Raw genomic sequence first — 24,857 nt, forward strand, 5'->3', positions numbered from 1 at the left:
TCCTACAGATTAGGATTCAATTTCAATGTCTATAAGATGGTTTATCTTTGCATTAACATATCGTCTTTCTGCTACTTTTATAAACTACAAAGGGTGTAGATTCCAGGGGGGATGGGAGGGAGGTAATACCCCAATAATCAAAACAAGCAATTATTTATAACACGATCAATGGAAATATGGAAATGCTTCACGTGTCTGGTTAGGAAAGATCTTTGTTTTTTTTAAAGGTTACACTATCTCCTGATCCGTTTACATCTAACCTTTATCAGACATCAAACACAAAGAAGTTGTCAAAAAAACACCCAACTATGGACAGAAAATGGTGTCAGAACAGTTCACCACTCTTTGGACAGGTCATAACCTCTGACCTTAGATGAACAGCAGGTGAAGCTGCAGACCAGTAAATATGTTTTCCCTATAGAATGACAAATGTAATTTTTTTCAAAAATTCAGTTAAAAAGCATAATTAACTCCTTATGGGACACTTAAGGAGTGATTAATGCAAGGAGATGTGAGTAGATAGCTGGGTCTCTATGAACAACAACATTTTTAATTGCAAAGAATTACAATATACTGTATAGTCCTATATCAAGAATGTTTTTTTTTTTTAAGAGAGCATATATTAAATTCCTCTTGACTATTTTTTGCTAATTTTTCTTTATTTCTTATGTATAAAAAATAAAGTGAATGCCAATTTTTTGCTTTGAAATTGCCAAGTGGCTCTAAACTACAAACTGGATTTACCAGGATTAGCAGCCCCGCCTAGTGGCCAGAAAAGGCTATTGTTTCTTTAGCGTAGGCAATAAATACAGTATGTATGGTAGGTTAAAAATATCTATCATCTCTACAGGAGAATATATTTCACTAAGAGTTTTTTTTTTTTAAGTATATAATGATTATATATCGCATATATTGCAAATATATGATACTTTTTTAGAATACTAGCCTAATATAAAAGAGACTTTTGTTAAATACTTTAAGTGTTTTTACCTCTCTTTATAAACTAGGCTTATAAGGATTTTTATGAAGGTTTACATAACGACCGAGCTGTGAAACAAGCTGTCAATCGAGCTTAAAGCCCGCGCGCTCGCGCGTCCCTCACGCGCCTCCTCCCGTCCCCCTCCCCTTAGCAACAGAGGAAAGATGGCGTCCCCCAGTTACGCCGAGCGTTCTCCTGATCTGTCAGTGCCGCTCAAGATTCCCAAAACCGAGATTCCCTCCCCAGAATCCGAAGATCTAAGTGACAGCAACCAATACCATTCCAACCCCTCCACCCCGAACAGATTCTCTCCTCTGAACGTCGGGGTCTCGTTTTCGGGGGGCGTAGGCCGGAGTGGATCGGCCTCTGCCTCCAACAGCTTCACTGCCTGTCGAGGCATGTCGTGGACACCGTCTGAAACGAACGCCCTCATTGCCGTGTGGGGCAATGAGAGGCTGGCGGAGGCACGGATGCAGCAGCTGGAAGTGGCCGGGACGGTGTTTTCCGGCAAGGCGCCTGGACCAGCGATGTACGAGCGGGTGTCCAAAGCGCTTTCAGAACTGGGATACGAAAGGACCCCATCCCAGTGTCGAGAGCGGATGAAGGTAAATAAGTCACCTGAACACATATCTGCTAATTATATATGATTATAGAGTTGTTGTCATGTTTATTTGGCAGTTTGTCACTGCACCACAGTTCTCAGGTTAAGCTGTCAATATCAAAACATCAGGTAGTTACTGTGGCATTGACAAGATTATCGCAGTCACTTAATAGTTATGATCAAAGACTGTCAATGATTGTCACTAGGTTGTTTGATGGGGAGGGCTGTCTGATCTTAAGACCTTTCTGACAGTGAATATTGGCCTTATTAACAGGTAATTAGAGTGTGCACTCCATAATCAACATAAAATATTTCAAGGCTTCATTCTCCTAACTGCCCATTAGCTTTGTTGATTACCCTCTGAAAAAATCTCTACTTTACCTTTGCATAGCGAATGTATATCTCACTTTTGGATTGTTGAATTACCAATAGTGTCATCTTTTATTATTGTGCTTTGTGCCCTAAACCGATGGCTGTCACTTGGTAATGATCACAGACCTGTTGTCATGTTTATATGACACTTATTGTTTATAGTGGCACTTATTGTTCATTGTATGTGGTTAAGCTGCTAAAATCAAAACATCAGTCAATGAAAAAAACATTATTCTTCAATAAACCCCATCTGGTGAAATATATACAGTATGTACTCATTGAGCACTTTATTAGGAACAATAAAAAAGTGTCCGACATGGTCTTCTGCTGTTGTAGACCATCTGCCTCAAGTTTCGACATGTTGTGCATTCTGAGATTTTATTCTGCTCACTACAATTGTACAGAGGAGTTGCCGTAGCCTTTCTGTCAGCTCGAACCATTCTGGCATTTCTCCATTGACCTCCCTCATCAACAGGTCGTTTTCATTCACAGAACTGCCGCTCACTGGATGTTTTGTTTTTGGCACCATTCTGGTAAACTATAGAGACTGTTGTGCATAAAAATCCCAGGAGATCAGCAGTTACTAAAGTACTCAAACAAACCCATCACCAACAATTATGTCATGGTCGAAATCACTGAGATCACATTTTTCCCCATTCTGATAGTTGATGTGAACATTAACTGAAGCTCCTTACACATATTTGAATGATGATATGCATTGCACTGCTGCCACACTATTTGCAGATTAGATAATTGCATTAATAAGTAGGTGTACCTAACAAAGTGTTTTTGTTTTGCTATCTTTAAGAATTTGATTCTGAAATGCAAGCCTTTATGGTCCTCTGCAGACGCTTAGACGGTGCTATAGCCGGGTGAAGGAGCATGGCATTGGGAAAAGGAAGAGTAGTTACTCCATCGAGCAGCTGGAGAAGGTGTTTGGGCAGGGAGGCTGGGATTCTCAAAGCTGTCAACCTGTACTGATCAACAGCAGTGGGTTGTACCAGGAGATGGAGTCAGATGGCAGTACCATGGAGGACTATTCTCAGGAAGACTGGTGCAATCAAGACCTTTCTGCCGCCTTCAATGTGGGGGACATAGAGACAGGTGAATGCAATAAAATTATCAGTGTGTAAATGAGTGAAAACTGGGTTTGTGATAGATAGCTACATTTTATCCATCACAGTTTAAACTTTACCTAAGTTAGAGGTTAGACCGTTCCGTAATGTATTATCTGTTATGAAATAGCACACTTTTAAAATCTGATAACATATACATTCCAATGATGTCTTCCACAGAAGAGAACCAGCTACCAAAGCCCAAAGTTCTTCAGATAAGACTGGAGCCATCTGAGCATGCTCAGTAAGTACACTACAAAGGATTTCTCATTTAATGTTGTTAAAAAACATAATATTGGCCTTACCCTGATCACTACAGTAAGTAGTGATACAATAATGATTTAAAATTCAAAGATGTCTGGTTCTACTTGGTGTGAAATTTCAGGCTTACATCATTCATCCTTGTGTGTTTATGTCATGTCCGTAAACAAAGAAAAGAAGGTATGTGCCATTATTCTCTCGGGATTCTATGAGGAGATGCATTTAGTTTTTTCTTTCACCCGTTTCATGGATCATGCGGGTGCTCTGGGAGAGATATGCACAGCTTTTCTCTGCTTGATTTTTTGATGGCAGCAAGGATTTTGCTCTTTTCAGGCAGCTGTTGGATCTAGACATGTTGGTTTTGCAGTCCAACAAAGCACATTGTGTTAAGGAGTACCTTTTTTTAGTTCACCGGCTCCATTTGGACCCTTGATTTTCCCCCGTTGGTCACGCTGGGGAACAAGTTGGTCAAGGCAATGCTTTTGTTTGCGAGGGTGATAGACAACAGACTTTGTGTCTCGTTAAACTATGAATCTTGGTTAGCAAACATTACCCCCATGTTTTGCATATAGAAACGAGCGCTGTTCAAAGGACCGCAGTCTTCTAACCAGCCGAAGCCGGAGTTTATTATCGAGTCGAGTTTGCCATTCTTAGCGCCTCGAAGGCTCGAAGTTATGTCTGTCTTCCCCTGTGAATAACGTTGCGAATTAATGTTGACCAAGCTCTCAACTAAATCCTTTATCCAGTGTGCAAAAGCACTTTGTCTCAAGCACTACACATTGTTCCCCCACTGTATATGCTAGGACCAGTTTAGTGTCTAATCCGTTTTTCAATACACAAATTTAGCTCAGTTTCTCCCATAATTTGTGCTGGCGAACGAGCGTTGCATATTTTCAGCTTGAGTTTTGCCTCTGCCTTCATGACCAAGGGCCTCAGGGCACACGTAATATAACTCAATGTACAATAAAAATAGGTCTACACATGAGCCTGACAGGCTTGCTGTGTAATGAAGGGTGAGCCCCATTCAGTGAACGAAATTGGACCGTATAAATGTATCCGTTTTCCCCCTGTTTGCCCTTTGGTCAGTATCGGGAAGAGTTCGCCGTTTTACAAGCCTCGAAAGCCAGACAACCAGTATATAGTTTATTTTCCCCCTACAGTTTGTGCTGGGGAGTGAACATGGAGAGATCGCATCCCGAACTCAGCCTCTCTCTCCATCACCAAGGGTCCCAAGGCATGCTTAACAGAATTTGATGTTCATCTAGCACAAGTGTACATAAAACACACACTCACAAGCACCACATACTGTCCTCCCATAGGAATTCTGGGGCCGTTGTGGCTGACCAGCTTGTTCCCAATATCCCCCATATTTACAAACTGTTCCCCACTCAAAATGCCTGGGAAGGGGTTTTATCAATGAGCGGCCCTGCTGTATACACACATAAAATACTGGCAAAACATTATTGGCTTTTATTCAATAGGCCGCAGAAGCAAAGGCACAGGGGTCTCCTTCCATTGTGCCGCTGATTATAGAACAGTTGTCAAATGTAAGCCAAGTGCGCCATGTTGTGAGAGCCATGCATTAATTCCTCTGTCTGCCCATCTTGCGGATTGGCAGCAGTTGCACAATGTTTCGAAATGAGTAATTCGAATAACAGAGCATGTTATATCATGGTGACTTGTGTCTCATTTTGGATTTGAGACATTTGAGTTTCACTCTAATGAAATGTCAATTCAGAATGTTGATGCAAAAACAAATAATACAGTATAGCCGGGGACTGGTTTGTGACAATAGATTTGAAGGATGCTTATTTCCATATTCAGAATTGATTTTGCATCCTTCCGTCCGAACATACTCGGGCACCATGCACATTTAGCGAAATGCATGGTTACAGCTCTGACGCCCTTGAGGCTTCAAGGCATCCACATTTTTAATTATCTCATTGATTATTTGTTGTTTGCTTGCTCAGAGAGTCTGGCTGCCCATCACCGAGATTTGCCATTTGAGCGATCTAGGGCTGCTATGTGTCTAGGTATGGAGCTAGGCTTCAGATTGTGTTCTGTCATTACGCCAGTATCTAGCGATGTTCAGAGTGGGGTGTATTCTCCCTGTGAGAACGTTTCACAGGCTTTTGGGGCTCATGATCGCGGCATCCGCTGTCATTCCCCTGGGCTTGTTACATACCAGATCCATATAGAGAGAGAGTTGCGACAACTCCATTGACTCCAATGGAACGTTTTTTTTACAGCAATGGCGGCTCGTGGAGCCTCTCAATAGTTCCCGGAAGTAGCAGCAAACACATGCAGAACAAACCGTTTGCAATGCACTTTTAAACGGTGAGACGTTTAAAGAATAATATTATCTTATTCTGTATATTATCAGTACATCTAAATAAAAATAACTTGTAAATTAAAACCTTATAGTTGAGTATTACTCATTAAATTAGGAGATAAGGGATGTTATCGGATAACTAACAGATTAGGCAAGGATTGGAGCTGGATAAAGTTAGTAACGAACACCCTATTAATTGTAAAATCTGTTCTCTTGATTCAGTTTCATCCATCGTTTTTAAAAAAAGTAATATCGTAATATATTATTACAATTTAAAGTAACTGTTTTCTATTTTAATGTATTTTAAAATGTAATTTACTCCTGTGATGCCAAGCTGAATTTTCAGCCTCATTACTTTTGATCGGCAGTTTATATACGAGTATGCTTAAGTTGTTTTAAAGCTGAATATATTGTGTATATGAATAAGTATTGTAAGAATTATACATTAGATATATAATATTTATAATACATAAATAATTATATTACTATATATAGACTTGTAAGAATTGTAAACAATAAGCTTCATTTCACAAAATTTTACATTTACGTAACTGCTGCTATTAGTTAATAGTTCATTGACCCATTGTGCGGTGCGAGCTGGAAATCACCTGTCACCAGCCTGTCTCTGTACTATCTGAAAAGTCATAAATATGACATTAGTTACCATGAGATTAGTGAAAACAATGAACATGAGGTAACATAAAAAGGCAACAGAAACCCTAGCCTGAAATAAGTTGTGGCAAATAACGGTAGCTGAACACTAATCCTCAAATATTAGCTGATTTGATCTTTAAAAAAACAACATCGCTGTAACAACATACTCATGCTACATACATATGTCGGTGTGTTACATAAATATATAAAATAAATGCATTTATTGACTACTAATTACCAGAAATCGCAGTTCTGTCACTCTACTCTAACAGTTTGAAATGCCCGCCAAAGAACTTCCTGGAACTATCTGAAGTCTACGTGAATCACTTGACGATCAAGCATTTAGAACTTCCGTTGTCGCAACTCTCTCTCTATATGGCTCTGTTACATACAAGACCTTTTTTCAGTGCTGGATGAACTCCACAAAGGGACTTAAACCACTGAGGCATGCGCTTCGTCCCTTCAGAGTGACGCATGGTTGCAACCAGGCTCTGCTGCCATGGAAACAGACCCGCTTTCTGATATCGGACATTCCTTTGGGACAGGTGTGTCACCGCTAAGTGGTAATCACAGACACCTCCTTCGTGGGTTGGAGCGCTGTATACGATAGCGGATGAATTGACGCATACAATGTCTGGAGATGTTCACATCGTCTGGCACATCTTCCTTCTGTGGGCACAGAACATGGTACTGCCTCCCTCTGGTTTTCTCTCTCGCCCCCAGCACCGCTGGGTATCAATGCGCATTTATGGAAGTTGTGAGTGTGTCCTCTTAATGGACACACTTTTGAATGATGGTTTATCCCACGTTGTGGTTGATACCATTCTAAATGCTAGAGCTCCATCAACAAGGAGGCTATACATTTAAGTGGCGTATTTTGCCTTGTCGGTACAGTGCTGGAATTTGTGCAAGGGCGTTTTGAACCATGGACAATGCTTAAAATCGATGTTGCCGCTACAGTGGCTGAACATGCGCTTATCAGTGGAGTCTCTGTTGGTAGATATTCTCTTGTCTCTCGTTTTATGTGCTAGGTACGTGAGGCTTAGAACTTTTCATCCCATCTGCATCCCTTTATGTGATTTATCTGTTGTGTTAGAGTCGCTATTGGATGGCCCGTTTGAGCCCTTGACATCAGTTACTGGTTCGTGTTTGAGCCTTAAAATGGCCCTGCTGGTCAGTTACAGAGTCAGTGATTTGCATGCCTTGTCGATCAATCCCTTGTGGATGGATTTTGCACCAGGGTGTTCAAAGGTTGTGTTAAGACCTCTTTGGGCTATTTGCCCAAGATTATTTCTACGTCATTTCACTTACAGATAATTAATTTACAGTCCTTCTCTCCTCCACCATTTGAGTCAGAGGAGCATGAAAGGTTACATATGTGTGGAGCGGAGGGGGGCGGGGCCGGTCGGAATATCGCGCGCCCGGTCCCCAATCAGCCTGATGAGGCGCGCGAGGGATAAAGGCGGCCGGTGACGATGGCTCGAGAGAGAGAGAATTACGGACATGTCCGTCATGTGTGTTTGTTTATGTGTTTAAGTTTCTCATTAAAATATAATTTATGTTGACAAGCCGGTTCTCGCCTCCTCCTTTCCCATCCTTTAACTGTGTTACATTGGTGCTGAAACCCGGGAAGGAGGAGGGATGCCCGTCGCAGAGTCCTCGACACTGCCGTCCACCCAGGGGAGCGCCGCTGCCATCTGCCGGGTGACGGAGTAGCCCGACCGCCCGGATGCGGGGTATGGCCGTCGTCCGCGGGGCAAGTGGGGACTGGATACCCCGACCGCCTGGAACGAGGGAGCCGCTGCCGGGGGCGGAGGAGTGCCCTGCCGTCCCCAGAGACGCGGAGGGGTCGAGGGAAGACCGCCGTCCGCGAGGGGAGGAGGGAAGAAACTCTCCGACCGCCCGGAGCGGTAGAGCCGCTGCCAGGGGCGGAGGAGTGTCCCCATTTGCCGCCAGAAAAGCGGAGGCGCGTTCTACCCGCTGGGGGTCGGCGGTTTCACTCCGGTTCGCCCGGTGTTGGAGCGGCTGTCGTCCGCCTGAGTGTGGAGGAGTGTTCGAGGACCACGCGACGGTACATCAGAGAACCGGTAAGTGAGCTTTTTCTCTCTCTCCTCTCTCTCTCCCTGTCGCACCGTGTTGGCCTTTTCCCGCACCTATTTTTTTTTTTGTGTTGTTGTTGTCTTCCCCTCCTGTCTCCTCCCAGGGCGAGGAAGGCGGGGATGACCACGCGGGACGCAAGATACACCCCGCCCCAGGGATAGGGGGGGTGTACGTCATGCCGGTGGCACCCCGGCCTGAGATAACGCCGGGAGGAGTGTGGAGCGGAGGGGGGCGGGGCCGGTCGGAATATCGCGCGCCCGGTCCCCAATCAGCCTGATGAGGCGCGCGAGGGATAAAGGCGGCCGGTGACGATGGCTCGAGAGAGAGAGAATTACGGACATGTCCGTCATGTGTGTTTGTTTATGTGTTTAAGTTTCTCATTAAAATATAATTTATGTTGACAAGCCGGTTCTCGCCTCCTCCTTTCCCATCCTTTAACTGTGTTACAATATGCTTTGTCCAGTTCTGGCGCTGCGAGTTTATGTTGACCGTACTAGCCAATGGCATAAATCAGATCAGTTGTTTGTGTGCTGTATTGTTCCCATAGCATTCATACTCAGCTCGAGTTCCTATGAAAGGAAAAATTTCGATTACATACAGTATGTAACCTTGGTTCTCTGAGTGGGAACAAGATGCTGCATAGCTGGCCATACTATCTTGTAACTGCATAGGCTCATGCCTTCTTGCTGAAAATCTGACTCAATGGTGCAAAATCAAGTGCCTTTATGGAGCCTGTGACATAGCTCCCTATGGGTGTTGCTTAAGCACCATCAGCCAATAAATTGGTGTGATTGTATAAGGGCTTCAGACCACATGCCACTCAGATGGTGTCCCATAGCATTCATAAGCAGCATATCGTTCCCACTCAAAGAACCAAGGTTACGTATGTAACAGAGACATTTTCCTTTATCAGGTTAAGATCATAAATGGTTTAAACATAAACCAATCGGCACACATAGATTTTTGTCCATTACTCCACTCGAAACACATTTACAGCTGTCTGTTTACGTTTTGACTTGAAAAGTTGAGAAAATCTGATGACTTCAAATCTCATGTAAACAGTTTTCTTGCATTGTCAGATTTTTTTGAATGAGCTGATTTTTGGTAGCGTTAATTGAAGTTCCTCTGTAAGTAATTTCCTTGCAACTTCATGCTCAACCACAGATGTCAGTAGAGAGCCCAGAATTCTGGAATGTACCTTCAATCCAAGTTGAGCTCAATCGACAGCATTTGTGGCATAATAATGATTACAACAAAAATGTATTTTGACTCATCCCTCAAAATCAAGGTTACAGTGAGGCACTTGCAATAGAAGTGAATGGGGCCAATGAAAGTGAATGTAGCAAATTTTTGGAGGGTTTAAATACAGAAATGTGAATCTTATAATTTTATAAAAGCACATGCATTAATTATTCGTTATTAGTTAAAATTTGTATATTATTTGAACTGTAAAGTTGATTAAATTGCCATTTTTACAGTCATTTTAGGATTTTAGGGTTTGTTTATGTCATGGTAACAAAGTTGTAAAATTGGATATAACTCTACACAGGAAATGTTTGTAAGTGATTTTATCGCACTAAAATCCATTGTAAGTGCCTCCCTTTGTTTTTTTTTTTTGTTGTTGTTTTTTAAGAAAATGAGGAACAAGTTGAAATAATTTTTTGTGGTAATCAAAATTATGCCACAAATGCTTTTGATTGAGCTTAACTTGAATTGAACCCGGAACATTACTTTAAATACATATACTGCTTTTTATAATTTCCATTTTCATCACTGCTCTTTCAACAGACAGGAAGTGATGCAGAATGTGATGCGCATCCTGGAGTCAGTGGAGATCAAATGGGAGCATTTTCAAACATGGGCTGATTTCTCCCGCCTCCACCTGTCTAATAAGCTGGCCATCTTCGGTGTGGGCTACAACACACGGTGGCGAGAAGATATCCGCTACCACTACGCAGAGATCAGCTCGCAGGTACCTCTGGGAAAGCGACTACGGGAATACTTCAACCCTGAGAAGGCCGAGGGTAGGGTTATCATGAACAAGGTGCAGAAGATGAACTGGAAAAATGTGTATTATAAATTCCTAGACATCACTATTAGTGAAGCTCGCTGTTTGGAACTGCATCTGGAAGTAGACTGGATCCCGATTGCACAGACCAGGGTGACAGGTTGCAGTAACGGTTCGCAGTACCTCCTCCCAGGGGGCATCCCAAAAACATATGGCCTATATGCAATTGGCTACAAGGAGATGAGTGTGTCCAATTCGTCTAACACAAAGGACAAGTCCTCCCCCTCACAAGAAGATGAGGTGGATCATTGTGAGAGTAAGAAAAAGGAGGAGAGGACATCAGCCAAAGCCACTTACTGTTACCTCGGCATTGCAGAGGAGAGGACGATACAGCAATGTCTGTTCCAGCACTTTCAGACTTCAGGCAAACACTACAACAGTGGGGTGCCCTCAGCAGTAACCAGGTTCCTGCATGAGAACTGCACAGGCCAGGCCAGAGAGGGCACCCTTTCTGGATTACCCATCTACATTAAATTCATTGAGGTGGAGCTGGACTTTCTCTCTGCCGGATCTTTAGTGGAATGTCTAGAGACTGCAATAGGTTATTCGTTAAAGTTCAACAAGAAGGAAGAACTGTAATGGATACATTTGCCAAAGCCAGTATACTGAAACATAGACTTATCTTAAAGGGGCAGTTTACCCAAAAATGACATTTCTGTCATCATTCACTCACCTTGATGTTGTTCCAAACCCATATGACTTTCATTCTTCCTGACTGAGGCAAACATACTGACTAGTTTGTCTTTTTGTGATAGATGGAAAAAAGAAAGTCATAGAGGTTTGGAACAATTTGGGGGGTGAGTGAAAGATGATAGAATTATCATGTTTGGGTGAAATATTCCCTTAAACTGACCTCCAGAAATTCTTGAATTTAAAAGTACTAATGTGGTATGTTGGGCACAGACAGCTCCAGTAGCAAGGGTATTCTCATTTGCAACGGCAATTGTCTCTATCAGGGAGTGAAAGCTTTTGGTGGTTGATGTCGATGATATCCAGAGAGTTAGGTCTGATTATTTTCAGGAATGCCTTTTTTTAAAGAAATATTCTGGGTTCAAGTTTCATCGGCAGAATTTGTGGCATAATGTTGATTGCCACAAAATTAATTTAAACTCTTTCATCATTTTCATTTTTTAAAAAAGAAGCAGATATTGAGGAAACAGTGAGGCACTTACAACTTTGTTGCATTGACGACGTAATGCCGGAAACCCTAAAACGACCACAAAAACACTCATTTAAATGACTTAAAAGCTCAAATAACATATGAGTTTATAATTTACTAAAATTATATGCTTCACATTTCTACCTTTATTGTGGCAATCAACATAATGGCACAAACACTGTCAATTAAGCTTAACTTATTTTGAACCCAGAACTTTCTCCAGCCAATTAGACTGAGATCCAATGCAGAAACTGTATAAGAAAAATAATTTGCAATATGAGTAATATAAGTATAAAGTCTATCTACATAGAAGTATATATATATAAACATTCCAACATTTCCAATTATAACATTCAAAGAATGTTTTCATAAGCAGTTGATCAATATTTGTTTTTATTTGGGAGTTCACACAGTGTCTATGTATGATTGTTTCAGTCACAGTCTTGTTTACATGTTTGGAAAGATACAAAATAAATGAATGAAATGGCAAACTGTTCATTTCCTTCCCATTTACAAATTATGTCTAAATTGTATTTATTCCTGGGGGTTTTGATTTTGAACTTATGCTATTTTCTTATATTGAAGCGTAGTTGCAGGGTTGTTGTGTAAGTAAGTGATTAAAAACATGGTTAAATATTTAACTGATCTTTAATAAATAATTTAAAATAGCCGAAAATGTAAATCTTCAACAGCACTGTGAAGGACTTGAGCATATAGTGAGTTATTTCTACAACAGGTGGCAGTAAAGATCTGTGGGGAAACTCAGCTACATTCTTAAAAAGTAGTGTCCATTAATGCCACATTCTAGAGAAGTAAATTATGTATTAGATTACTTAAGGCCCTATAAGTAGTAGTGCATGTTGAATGTTCCTGTCAAACATTGATAATTGGCCATAAGTGCATTTTGTAACCCATAAACTTGCGATGCTTTAGTTCAAGTAACTTGGATGCAATGCATTATTATGCCCTTCAAATCAAAAGGCTTTAACTAAAGTACTTTGAACCTTACATTATGGTGTTTTATTTAGTAGAGCATGCGCTTGCTTTATATAACACTGCATGTGTAAACCTTGCATTGTAAGGTTGTTAGAAAGCTAGTTGGAGAGGAGTGCTGGTGTTGGTCAAGCATGTGCAGAGAGAATCAATTATTTAAACGCAAAGTCTAATTTCCCTGCTTAGCCAGTCATATGAGATGAGTATTTCCCTTGGCCAGGAAAAATCCCTATAGAGGTTTGAACATTATTAACCTAAACTCTGTGGAGGTTGTTATACTTGTTAATGTTACAAACAGTATTTATTTATTTCTCTAGACTGGTGCATATATGGTGACTAAATCATGAGCTTGTAGAAAATATGTCACAGAACGTAATAAGTTGATCTTCAGACAATGCATATTTATTTTGCTATGTTCAAAAGCTATGCAGCTTTAAAGGAATAGTTTACCCCCAAAAAATACAAATTCTGTTATTATTTACTCACTCATGTTGTTCCAAACCTGTATGACTTGTTTTTTCCATGGAACACTGAAGATGTTAGGTAGAATGTTAGGGACTGAAAGCATCATTCACCATTCACTTTCATTGCATCTTTTTTTCTAACAATGAAATTAGTTATATAGGGACTGAGGCTGAGGATCTCCTTTTGTGTTACACTGAAAAAAGTAAGTAATTTGGGTTTGGAATGACATGAGTGAATTTTCATTTTTGGGTTAACTAAAAACATGATCACATGGAAAGTCGCAATGTTGTTTCCAAAAGTTCTGGTACCCTAGGATCGGCCACATTATGCCGACTCATCGAAAAGTGCCATCTCCCATTATACATTTTAGCATTGGCTCAAGCATGCTTACCTTCCCTTGTGGCGTGACCGGAAGCACATTGTGTAAGCAGCGAGGGAGCCCTAGGTTTGCGTCGTATTAAAACCAGGAAGTAATCGCGTTCGCTAAACAGTGATGAGCGTGATCTGGAGCATGCGTTATTTCCCCTAATGTTACATTTTTACTCCACTGATGGTTAGGTTTAGGTTTGGGTACAGTTTATAAAATATGAATTCTTCTTCACTTAACTCACTTTTGGCTCCCCTCCATGGATATACACCTGGAAAATGGAGCTAACGAGTGCACATATGGCCAACAAAACTTAGCTTTGGCCACTGGGGGCAGTGTTTCTCATTTCGGAACATCAATTTCAACTAAAGAAAAGTCAACATATTCTTTCTGAATTCACAATGAGATCCATCTGAAACTAACCCTTCAACTGGTATTTACTCAATCCTCTTGGTTTTAGATGCTTATCTTGAGGTTGTTTATAGATGAGCTTTTTGTTCCTCCCATTTTACAGCTCATGCTTACATAATTACTCTTTCTGTGCAAACCTGTTGGGAGATGATTGGAGCATGAGATGATAGTGGCTGTGTGAATTTGCTCTGTGTGCACCTGTGTGAGTGTCGGCAATGACCTTTGGGCTCACATTGCTTGAACAGCTGTAAAATGGCCAGTTACGATAGAACAGAATGACCTCCAGATACATTTAAATTGCATTAAGATGCTTTGTGATGTGTCATTTTAAACTAGTCATTTAGCCATTTTGAAGAGTATAAATGACCCCTTTGTCAGAGAGTGACATTATCACATATGTCCATGTAACACTTGTGGCTTAAACTCTGTTACTGTTCTTTCTCTGCCATACACCCCAGCTCCCTTGTTATCCTTTGAATTTTTCTGAGTACAATTCACCAGGGGTGGTAGAGTGCATTTAAGATATTAGCTTTGACTGCAAAAGCACATAAGCGTATCCTTGTAGCCCAGGGTCTAATCACAGAACTGAGTTCATCTGCCCCTAATAATCCAGCAGTCCGTTTGCATCCACCTCAGCCCTGTTTCTATGGCAACGTGCCATCCTAAAGAAACACGAGTGAGGAGGTATTCACCTCCAACAGCTGAGGCCACTGTAGCGCTGTGACAAGCCCCACTTCCCGTCATGTTGAATTATCATTTCCATAGATATTAAAGAACTACAAACAATAGTGCTGTCTTGTCTTACAGAAAAACACACATGATGGCTATTCTTATTGGTCCTTAGTCGGGTCATTTAAAGAGTTAATTAGAACTAGGAAAGTCAACCAGGGCAACCGACACTGTGTGGCATAGGGTGTCCTGTGACCATAATCATAATGTTATTTTTTAACCATGACAATGTACATGAACTACTGATCTGTATGTTTTATAATATTTACTAATGACTTCTAATGACTTTTGCTAATGACAGTTATTATAAAGTATTTTCCATTTTTGTAGTTACAAAAAGAACACCATAAACATATAATAATATCTATCAAATAATGGTTATTTGTTTAAAGGAAATCTTCAAGGTTCTTACAATACATGTGAATGGGGACAATTCTTAAATGTTAAAACACTCACTGTTTCAAAAGTATAGCTAAGATGTAAACAATAGGCTATGTGTGTTAACATTAATTTAGTGCTTACTAACCATTTTTGTGTTAGTTATTTACAATTTTACAACTTTGTTGCCATGTTAACGCAACATTGGTGAAATTTCGAAGCTAATTAGCCTAGAACAGTAGTTCATCACAAAACGATTATTTAAATATCTTTACAGCTCAAATAATATAAAAATTTTTAACAGAAGAATTAATAGAAATGCTTTTATAAAATTAAAAGCTTTTAAACCCTCAAAAAATGGCGCCATTAATTCCAATGTAAGTCCCTCAAGTAATCTTCTCTTTTATATTAATTCATTATAATTGTTTCCTTTTTTTTTTTAAAGACTAAATACATTTTTGTGGTAATCAACATTATGCCACAAATGCTGTTAATTGATCTGAACTTGTATTGAACCCGGAATATTCCTTTAACATGGTTATTTGTTCATACTGTATATTCCATATGTGCTGTATGGACTGTACTATTTTGGGAATATATTCTTTATTTCTATCTATCTATCTATCTATCTATCTATCTATCTATCTATCTATCTATCTATCTATCTATCTATCTATCTATCTATCTATCTATCTATCTATCTATCTATCTGTCTGTCTGTTCATACATTCCATATTTAAAGGGATAGTTCACACAAACATGAAAATTCGGTCTTAATTTACTTAACCTCATGTCTTTCAAAACTGTAATGGCTTTCTTTCTTTCATGGACCACAAAAGGAGATGTTTGGCAGAATGCTAGACTCAATCACCTTTCACTTTTACTGTATCCTTTTTACATTCAACAAACTAAATGGTGACTGAAGCTAACATTCTGCGAAATATTTTGTTTTGTATTCAATGGAATAAAGAATGTCATGCAGGTTTGGAACAACATTATGGTGAACAGAATTTTTTTTTTTTGAGCTGAACTACCCCTTTAATGGCCATAGTTGGAGCGTGTTCAGCCACCTGTTGCAGACGTGATGACGTAGTTACTGCTTACGAGGGGGCGTTCCATTCGAGTGCAGGTGCAATAGCTCACTAGAACATTACGCACACAGTCCCAACAGCAGATATTGTTTACCTGACTCCTCCAGCACTCTGTGAATATCGGAGAGTATTGTGTAAAGAATCTCCAGCACCGAGGAAACCAACTGGGATATTCGGCACGTTTAACGAACACTTTTTCAGTCCAATATCACCAAATACTGAAGAGTCAGAAATGATTCTCAGCTTGAATGTAGCGCCGCTCTTCTCACGCTGAATATCGCTCGTTTCGAAGAGGACATTGTTTAAGAAGGACACTTGAAAGAGCCTCTTGATTTGTTTGTAGATAACCGTTATCTACTTCGCGCGCGCAGTGTTAATACGGGCAAACGCACGCGCAGAGCGGACACTTTTCACATGCTGAGCCATGGAGACAACAACTTCTGCAAAACTTCACACCTGCCTGTCAATATTCACATTGCTATGCTTTATTTCAGGTAAGCGGCTTTTACACCACTTTATGAATTGTTTCTGTGTGTGTAAAATAATTTAAATATTTTACATTTTAATAAAATATGTAGAAAAATGTCACTTCAGCGTCATTTCAGTTGAGTCCAATGGTAAACAACGGATTATAATCCAATATAAACTTTTTTTTTTTTTTTCTTCTTTTTTTTTTTTTTTGAAATATTAGGGAAACGTATGTTCTTATTTGCAGATGTATAATAATCTCAGAAATGTAACTTAAAGACACTTCACAGTTTTATATGTGGGACAATAAAATATGTACCGGTGAATAAGCCTATAAATTGAACGTATTTGGGTAACACTTTACAAAAAAGTGGTATTCAACAATGAACAGTTATTATTTACAATTTGTATACATCCATTTAATTTTTATTTTATTCAAATGCTGTTGTCCATTGTCGGTTCATATTCGTTCATAAAGCATTTATTAATATATACAACTTTAATAAAAAACAAAAATCAAATGTATTAGTTTATATTGAAATTAACATTAACCAAAATTAGTAAATGCTGTACAAGTATTGTTAATTGCTAGGTCATGTTAAGGAATGTCAACAAATACAATTTATTGTAGCCTAAATTGAAGCATATCATTTAAAATGATTTTAAAATATGCCCTCTATTTTCTTCCCACTTGGAAAAATGGGTCACTAATTGAACCTAAACCACACGTTGGTATGATTTACAAAGAAACTATGTCCCGCATTTGTGAATTGACACCTCGTCTGCAGGTAGAATTGCATGCCCTCATAAAACACCATTATCAAAACAACTCCCATGAGCTCATCATACTGGTTTCAGCTGCTTTTTTCGGCAGTAATGTAATTGTCCATTCTTTATTCTGTGTGTTAATTACAAACAATTGATATTGTTTGGATTTGTGTGATGAAGACAGATTAATGCTGTAGCAGTCATAAGTCACAGGATGTGTCTGCCTGCACTGATGTAGGTGATCTTTGTTTTCACGTACAGTACACGGTGACACATACACATTCGGTATGAACACTTGCAGTTGCGTCCTCTTTTCTACCATAGCCAGAAAAGAGGGAAATGGGTAAAAATGATGTGAAATTGGTTAACAGCAGGATTTTACTATGGCTGTATGATTAGACACTGGAGGAAAAAAAGGGACACAATTATAAAACACAATTCTGTAAAAAGTTTAGCGCTTTGAGTGATTGGCTGCTAAAAAGGACAGCCAAGGTATATTTCGGGGTTCAATACAAGTTAGCTCAATCGACAGCATTTGTAGCATATTGTTGATTACCACACAAATTGATTTAGATTTGTCTCTCGTTTTCATAAAAAAAAAAAATAAATACACAGTTGCGTTTGAATCAGAGTGACTTGTGGGGATTTTGTTGAGTTCCCCATAGACTGACACGGGTAACAATTTCCTTTTGCTCTTTGTCTTAATGTTTTAAAGATCTGAAAATGCATGAAGACCATAAAATGTGGTCCATCAAACTCGTGACAAACCTCTCATTATTTACATTAGCTCAATTCTTGACATTATTAACTGGCTGCCAGCCAATGTGTGATCACTGTAATAGTTGGATTGGATGTGATGTCAAACTCATTTCCCTGACAAACCCATTTCTACTACTAGCTGACGATTCACCAAGCCTGATGGAGTGGAATAGAGTTAAAAATAATTAAATAAAAACAGTATTGCCGGTCGCTATGTTAAGCCAGGTGGCGGGGGTACAATTATTTCATTAGAACATCATGGGTTACTGTAATCCTTGGTTGGTCTGACAGAATGTACAAGACAAAGTATTGCTTTTGGTTAAAGTCCTAGTTAGACTTCTTTTGGCGACGCTGGCTTGAACAAAGTAATTTCAGGCCAAAGGTTTTGTTTGTCTTGCATTTATTAGATATGCGTATAGAAGAACATGGCAACAACTCCAATAATACTGAAGCTATAGAACACAAGTTTCTTCATGTTGACAAAAACACTTGATGTACACTATAAATGTCTGATCATCATTCAAATATATCACAAGCACACTTTTAAGCAAAATGTAGGGAAAAGAAGTCTGTTTGTTTATTTATATATATTATACATATATTATACATACACACACACACACACAGATAGAGTTGAGGTTGGCATCATTAAATCTACATTTTTAAACACTCCACAGATTTAATATTAGCAAACTATATTTGGCAAGCCATGTGACTAAAATGGTCGCAAATGCAACCAAATATTAGTTATTGCAACAATCATTTAAAATCGAGTCGCCATTGGCGACAGTCGGGTTGTGTGCGCTCCTATGCAGTTTCGCCAGTGTGTCTCGCACTGCTTTTCACCCATTCTGTTTCTGATGAGCTGGCTGCACCGCATGCAATAACAAACCCAGAATGAGAGCGTCATGAACAAATTACTCTTTTTAATTTGATCTTTTTCATGAATCACCCGAAAAGAACGGAGGGTTTGAACTCAGGAGCTCAGGTTAGCAGTTTGAATCAGATTCACTTTCTCAGCGAATCAGCCGTCAGAGAGCTCACAACTGGGAGTGCAGACATTTCAAAATAAGAGTCCCATGTGTATTTCGGGTTCTTTATAATTAAACGTCCCGTATTGCGTACCTATTTCTTTACTTATGGTAATTATTGATTGGGATTGGAGTAGCATATTAAACTGCATCTGGGATTTCATTCAATTTGCACTCATGTAGTCTCTGTGTCTGGGCCATACGGCAACAATAAAGAAAGACTAAGGCAATATATAAAAATGGATTAACATATATATATACACACACACAAACCGCTCCGCCACAGTATTAAAACCACCTGCCTAATATTGTGTAGGTCCCCCTCGTGCCGCAAAAACGGCGCCAATCCGCACCTCAGAATAGCATTCTAAGATACTAGTCTCCTCACCTCAATTTTACAGAGCTGTTATCTGATTTATCACAGACTTTGTCAGTTCGAACCAGTCTGGCCATTCTCTGATGACCTCTCTCATCAATAAGAAGTTTCCATCCGCAGAACTGCCACTCACTGGATGTTTTTGCCACCATTCGGAGTAAATTCTAGAGACTGTTGTGTGTGAAAAGAGATCAGCAGTTACAGAAATACTCAAACCAGCCCATATGGCACCAACAAACTTCCATGTGATTATCTAATGAGCCAATCGTGTGGCAGCAGTGAAGTGCATTAAATCATGCAGATACAGGTCAGGAGCTTCAGTTAATGTTCACATCAACTATCAGAATGTGGAAAAAATGTGATCACAGTGATTTGAACCGTGGCGTGATTGTTGGTGCCAGATAGGCTGCTTTGGGTAATTCTGTAACTGCTGATCTCCTGAGATTTTCACACACGACAGTCTCTAGAGGTTATTTTATTTGTGGTTCGAACAGACAAAGTCTACGGTAACTCAGATAACCACTCTGTACAATTGTGGTGAGTAGAATATCATCTCAGAATGCTATTCTGAGATGCGGGTTGGCGCTGTATTGGCGGCACGAGGGGGACCTACACAATATTAGGCAGGTGGTTTTAATGTTGTGACTGATCTGTGTATAAAATTGAGCTTTTGACACTTAGGACTATTGAGGGACTTGCACACAACTATTACACAAACATTAATTGTTGCTCAAGAAGACAACACACTACTATATGCAAACTATACTTTATGTAAATATCTGTAATATACATTTTGAAGAGCAGTACTAAATAAAAAAAAATGTTATCTCTTATATTGGTATAAATTATGAAAGGGGTGTTAAAATTTATGAGACAAAAGGGAATGCAAACTTATCTTCTCAACCATATATACTGTTTATTAAACATTATATTAATGGGTTATCAGCTGTCTTCCTTTGCTTTGGCTGTCTATCTAAATCTAAATCGAGCAATTCTGTGATTTGGCGACTAAAAATAGCCATTTGGCTCCTTGATGTTCCAGTTTAGGAGCCAGTGGCTTTTAAGTCATTTTTTTTAGTCTGGAGCCCTGTACTTTGTGCATGACACAAGTAATTTTTTTCAAACAATTGTTTACAGACAGATTGTTTAACTTTTAATTGACTATATCACAATTCCAGTGGGTCAGAAGTTTACACGCACTAAGTTAATTGTGCCTTTAAGCAGCTTGGAAAATTCCAGAAAATTATTTCAAGCCTTTAGGCAATTAGCCAATTAGATTCTGAAATGCTAATTGGAGTCAATTGGAGGTGTACCTATGGATGTATTTTAAGGCCTTCCTTCAAACTCACTGCCTCTTTGTTTGACATCATGGAAAAATTAAAAGAAATCAGCCAAGACCTTTTTATTAAAAAAAATAATAATTTGTGGACCTCCACAAGTCTGGTTCATCCTTAGGAGCAATTTCCAAATGCCTGAATGTGCTAAGTTCATCTGTACAAACAATAGTACGCAAGTATATACACCATGGGACCACGCAGCCATCATACCGCTGTCGAAGGAGACACATTCTGTTCCTACAGATGAATGTAGTTTGGGGTGCGAAAAGTGCAAATCAATCCCAGAAAAACAGCAAAGGACCTTGTGAAGATGCTGAAGAAAACAGGAAGTCAAGTTTCTATATCCACAGTAAAACTAGTCCTATATCGACATAACTGTGCTGCTCAGCAAGGAAGAAGCCACTGCTCCAAAACTGCCAAAAAAAAAAGCAAGACTACAGTTTGCAAAATGTACATTGTGACAAAAGATCTTACTTTAACAAAAAAGTATGAAATGAAACAAAATGTAACTGTTTGGTCATTATGATCATCTTTATGTTTGGAGGAGAGTAGGATAGGGATTGTATGTGTGGGTGTGTTATGTATCAGGATGTCCCATATACGGAAGTGAGAGGAGTCTTTCTCTCTCTGTGCTCTGTCCCCAGAGGAGCATGTTCCGTGCAGGCCAGGGTCATGAGAAAACCATTGAATGACTTTCCCAACTCTCTTCTTGGCCTATTGACATTCTTGGAAAATACACACACAAATATATATATATCCTCTTGGTAAAGAGGAGTGGTTTATACATCATATGGTTTGAGCACTTCACTAGTTTTTTCTGCTGAATATTTATATACATGTTTTTTTTCCTGCTCATCTACCACCAATTGTCCTTTGATGTGTCCGTGTGTTTCTGTGAACAAAGTTCTCAGATACCATAACCTAAGAATGGTGTGTTTATATTAGGGCTGTCGATTAAATGGGTTAATTCAGTGCGATTAAATTTTATTAAAAATAACACGTTAAAATTTTACGCAATTAATCGCAATGTCACCGGACTGTAATAAGGAAGATTCCTGATAAATGCAAGCTTGTAGTACCACCTGTTTACTCCAGAAAAAACTTAAGCTGTAAGGGCAACGCGCAGTTTATAGTGAATGTTTCGTTCTTGCGTTCAAACCCCTTGATGGAGCGCAAATTCGAACTAAGGGATCTCAAGATATGTTCTAAGTATTAAACTATATTTAACTTAACACAGTGACTAAACATTTTATATTTTATATATTATATATATATATATATATATATATAATATACATATATACAGTATCTCACAGAAGTGAGTACATCACTCACAATTTTGTAAATATTTGATTATACCTTTTCTAGTGACAACACTGAAGAAATGCCACTTTGCTACGATGTAAAGTAGTGAGTGTACAGCTTGTATAACAGTGTAAATTTGCTGTCCCCTCAAAATAACTTGACACACAGCCATTGATGTCTAAACTGCTGGCAACAAAAGTGAGTACACCCCTAAGTGAAAATGTCCAAACCCTCCCTGGTGTCATGTGACTCGTTAGTGTTACAAGGTCTCCGGTGTGAATTGGGAGCAGGTGTGTTAAATTTGGTGTCATCGCTCTCACACTCCCTCATACTGGTCACTGGAAGTTCAACATGGCACCTCATGGCAAAGAACTCCTCTGAGGATCTGAAAAATATGTATGTTGCTCTACATAAAGATGGCCTAGGCTATAAGAAGATTGCCAAGACCCTGACACTGAGCTGCAGCATGGTGGCCAAGACCATACAGCGGTTTAACAGGACAGGTTCCACTCAGAACAGGCCTCGCCATGGTTGACCAAAGAAGTCGAGTGCACGTGCTCAGCGTCATATCCAGAGGTTGTCTTTGGGAAATGGACATATGAGTGCTGCCAGCATTGCTGCAGAGGTTGAAGGGGTGGGGGGTCAGCCTGTCAGTGCTCAGACCATACGCCGCACACTGCATCAAATTGGTCTGCATGGCTGTCGTCCCAGAAGGAAGCCTCTTCTAAAGATGATGCACAAGAAAGCCCGCAAACAGTTTGCTGAAGACAAGCAGACTAAGGACATGGATTACTGGAACCATGTCCTGTGGTCTGATGAGACCAAGATAAACTTATTTGGTTCAGATGGTGTCAAGCTTGTGTGGCGGCAACCAGGTGAGGAGTACAAAGACAAGTCTGTCTTGCCTACAGTCAAGCAGGGTGGTGGGAGTGTCATGGTCTGGGGCTGCATGAGTGCTGCCGGCACTGTGGAGCTACAGTTCATTGAGGGAACCATGAATGCCAACATGTACTGTGACTTTCTGAAGCAGAGCATGATCCCCTCCCTTCGGAGACTGGGCCGCAGGGCAGTATTCCAGTATGATAACGACCACAACACACCTCCAAGATGACCACTGCCTTGCTAAAGAAGCTGAGTGGGTATATATATATATATATATATATATATATATATGTATGGGCTGTCATGGCAGTGTGTCAGTTTTGTCTGTATTGTGCTCATTCAGGGTGATGGTGTGTTGATGCTTGAACTCTGTTCTTCTCTGTCTTGCAAGAGCCAATATAATAACTGACGAGTTGAGAGAAAGTAGATATGGAAGTTGGTCCGTAGGTCAGACTCTAAAACAAGTATCATACAGTATGAGAGATGCTTACCTAATGTCACTGATATGAATAAGTCAATCTCAGTTGGAGAAACGGATGAAACCAATTTATTTTAAATAATATAATTAATGCTTCTGTATTACCATCAAAATATTGATTTGCCTTACTTTGCAAATCAGCATCCTCACTTACCATCTTTTTTGACGAAGCATCTATTTTTTATAACCTAGCATCAAAACTGTTGAAATGAGACTAAATGAATCCTAAAAATCCAGTTAATTTAACTCAGGCCAGGAGTAATCTTGGTGAGCTCGCTGAGCTTCTGTAGAAGTGACAGAGTAATTACCACAGCTGAAATCCAGTGTAATCTCATATGGCCAGTCAGTTTGTCCAGGAATCATACGGTCCTGAAGTGCAGTGACAGCATCTCACTATCTGTTGGCCTGCATGCAAGTATGTTGTGTTGTTCCATTTCACCTGGAGTTCTTACTTTAGTGCATTACCATTCATATTTTGTAATTTTCAAAATGCACTATGATGCATGGCCTCTTGTGGCTTATTGCTTTTATAAATGTATACAGCAATATGGTAGAAGACTCCAACAAATGTTCAATTAGACTTTTAAATTAAAGGGGCAGTATGTACGATTCAGAAACCCTTGTTATTAATGACACCTGTGGCCGTTAAGTGAAGCCAGCTACATGTTGCTCGTGCACACACTCCATAGGGATGCGAGCATCGGCCAAAGCAATGACATAACGTACAAATTGACAACGTGATACACTGGCATCATGTTGATAGGTGAGGTAGCATAATTAAAAGTACACAGTTATGATTGTTTTAATACAAACTTTGAGTCTGTGTACTATATTTGATTTTCCAGTGCTGGAACAGGGCTAAAACAAAGTGCAGATATTGGTCTGACTATGTGAGACTGTAGTTTGAAGTAACCATTTGTCTTTGCATGTCTTTAACCTATGTCTGCGTTAGCTAGCCAGCTTTATCAATAGCTGTTAGCTAAATTTGGTGGATGATGACAGTAGCTGTTTATAAAATAGACTGTACATTATAAATATGTTGACACAGTTTAGTATTAATGTGATTCCATCACAACTTTTGATGTATCTATGCGCTATTGTTTTATAATAATAGATTGTAAATATTTTCTGTGTAATCAAGTTAAGTTACACTAATGTATTATCTTGAACATTGTCTAGCATTCATTTTATGTGTTATTGTAGTTTACCTTGCTGAATAATTACAGATTAACATTGTTTATGACAGTTACTGTGCAGGCAAGATCAAGTTAGCTAAAATTACACAGATCAATCCTTATGGCACTATATTTCACATGCTTTACTGTTATGTAAGCTTACCGTTCAATAAGAATAACGCCAATTTAGGGTCGGTTTTGAT

At 39.5% G+C, this 24,857-nt stretch overlaps 2 protein-coding genes across 2 annotated transcripts in view; both read left to right on the forward strand.

Annotated features, from left to right (window-relative positions):
• The first annotated feature begins 1,143 nt into the window (after positions 1-1,143).
• On the forward strand, positions 1,144-12,124 carry LOC127636075 (myb/SANT-like DNA-binding domain-containing protein 2). Its single transcript, XM_052116454.1, has 4 exons — positions 1,144-1,584; positions 2,801-3,056; positions 3,248-3,311; positions 10,203-12,124. The coding sequence occupies exons 1-4, from the start codon at positions 1,144-1,146 to the stop codon at positions 11,059-11,061; spliced, it is 1,620 nt and encodes a 539-aa protein (XP_051972414.1). The 3' UTR covers positions 11,062-12,124.
• A 4,003-nt stretch (positions 12,125-16,127) lies between these two features.
• esama (endothelial cell adhesion molecule a) overlaps positions 16,128-24,857 on the forward strand; it is a 65,229-nt gene continuing 56,499 nt past the window's right edge. The window contains exon 1 of the mRNA XM_052115449.1: positions 16,128-16,569. Coding sequence (XP_051971409.1) covers positions 16,500-16,569 — 70 coding nt within the window. The 5' untranslated portion in view covers positions 16,128-16,499. The remainder of the gene's footprint in view (positions 16,570-24,857) is intronic.

Source organism: Xyrauchen texanus, chromosome 43 (genome assembly GCF_025860055.1).
Source record: "Xyrauchen texanus isolate HMW12.3.18 chromosome 43, RBS_HiC_50CHRs, whole genome shotgun sequence".
NCBI classification, from domain to species: domain Eukaryota; kingdom Metazoa; phylum Chordata; class Actinopteri; order Cypriniformes; family Catostomidae; genus Xyrauchen; species Xyrauchen texanus.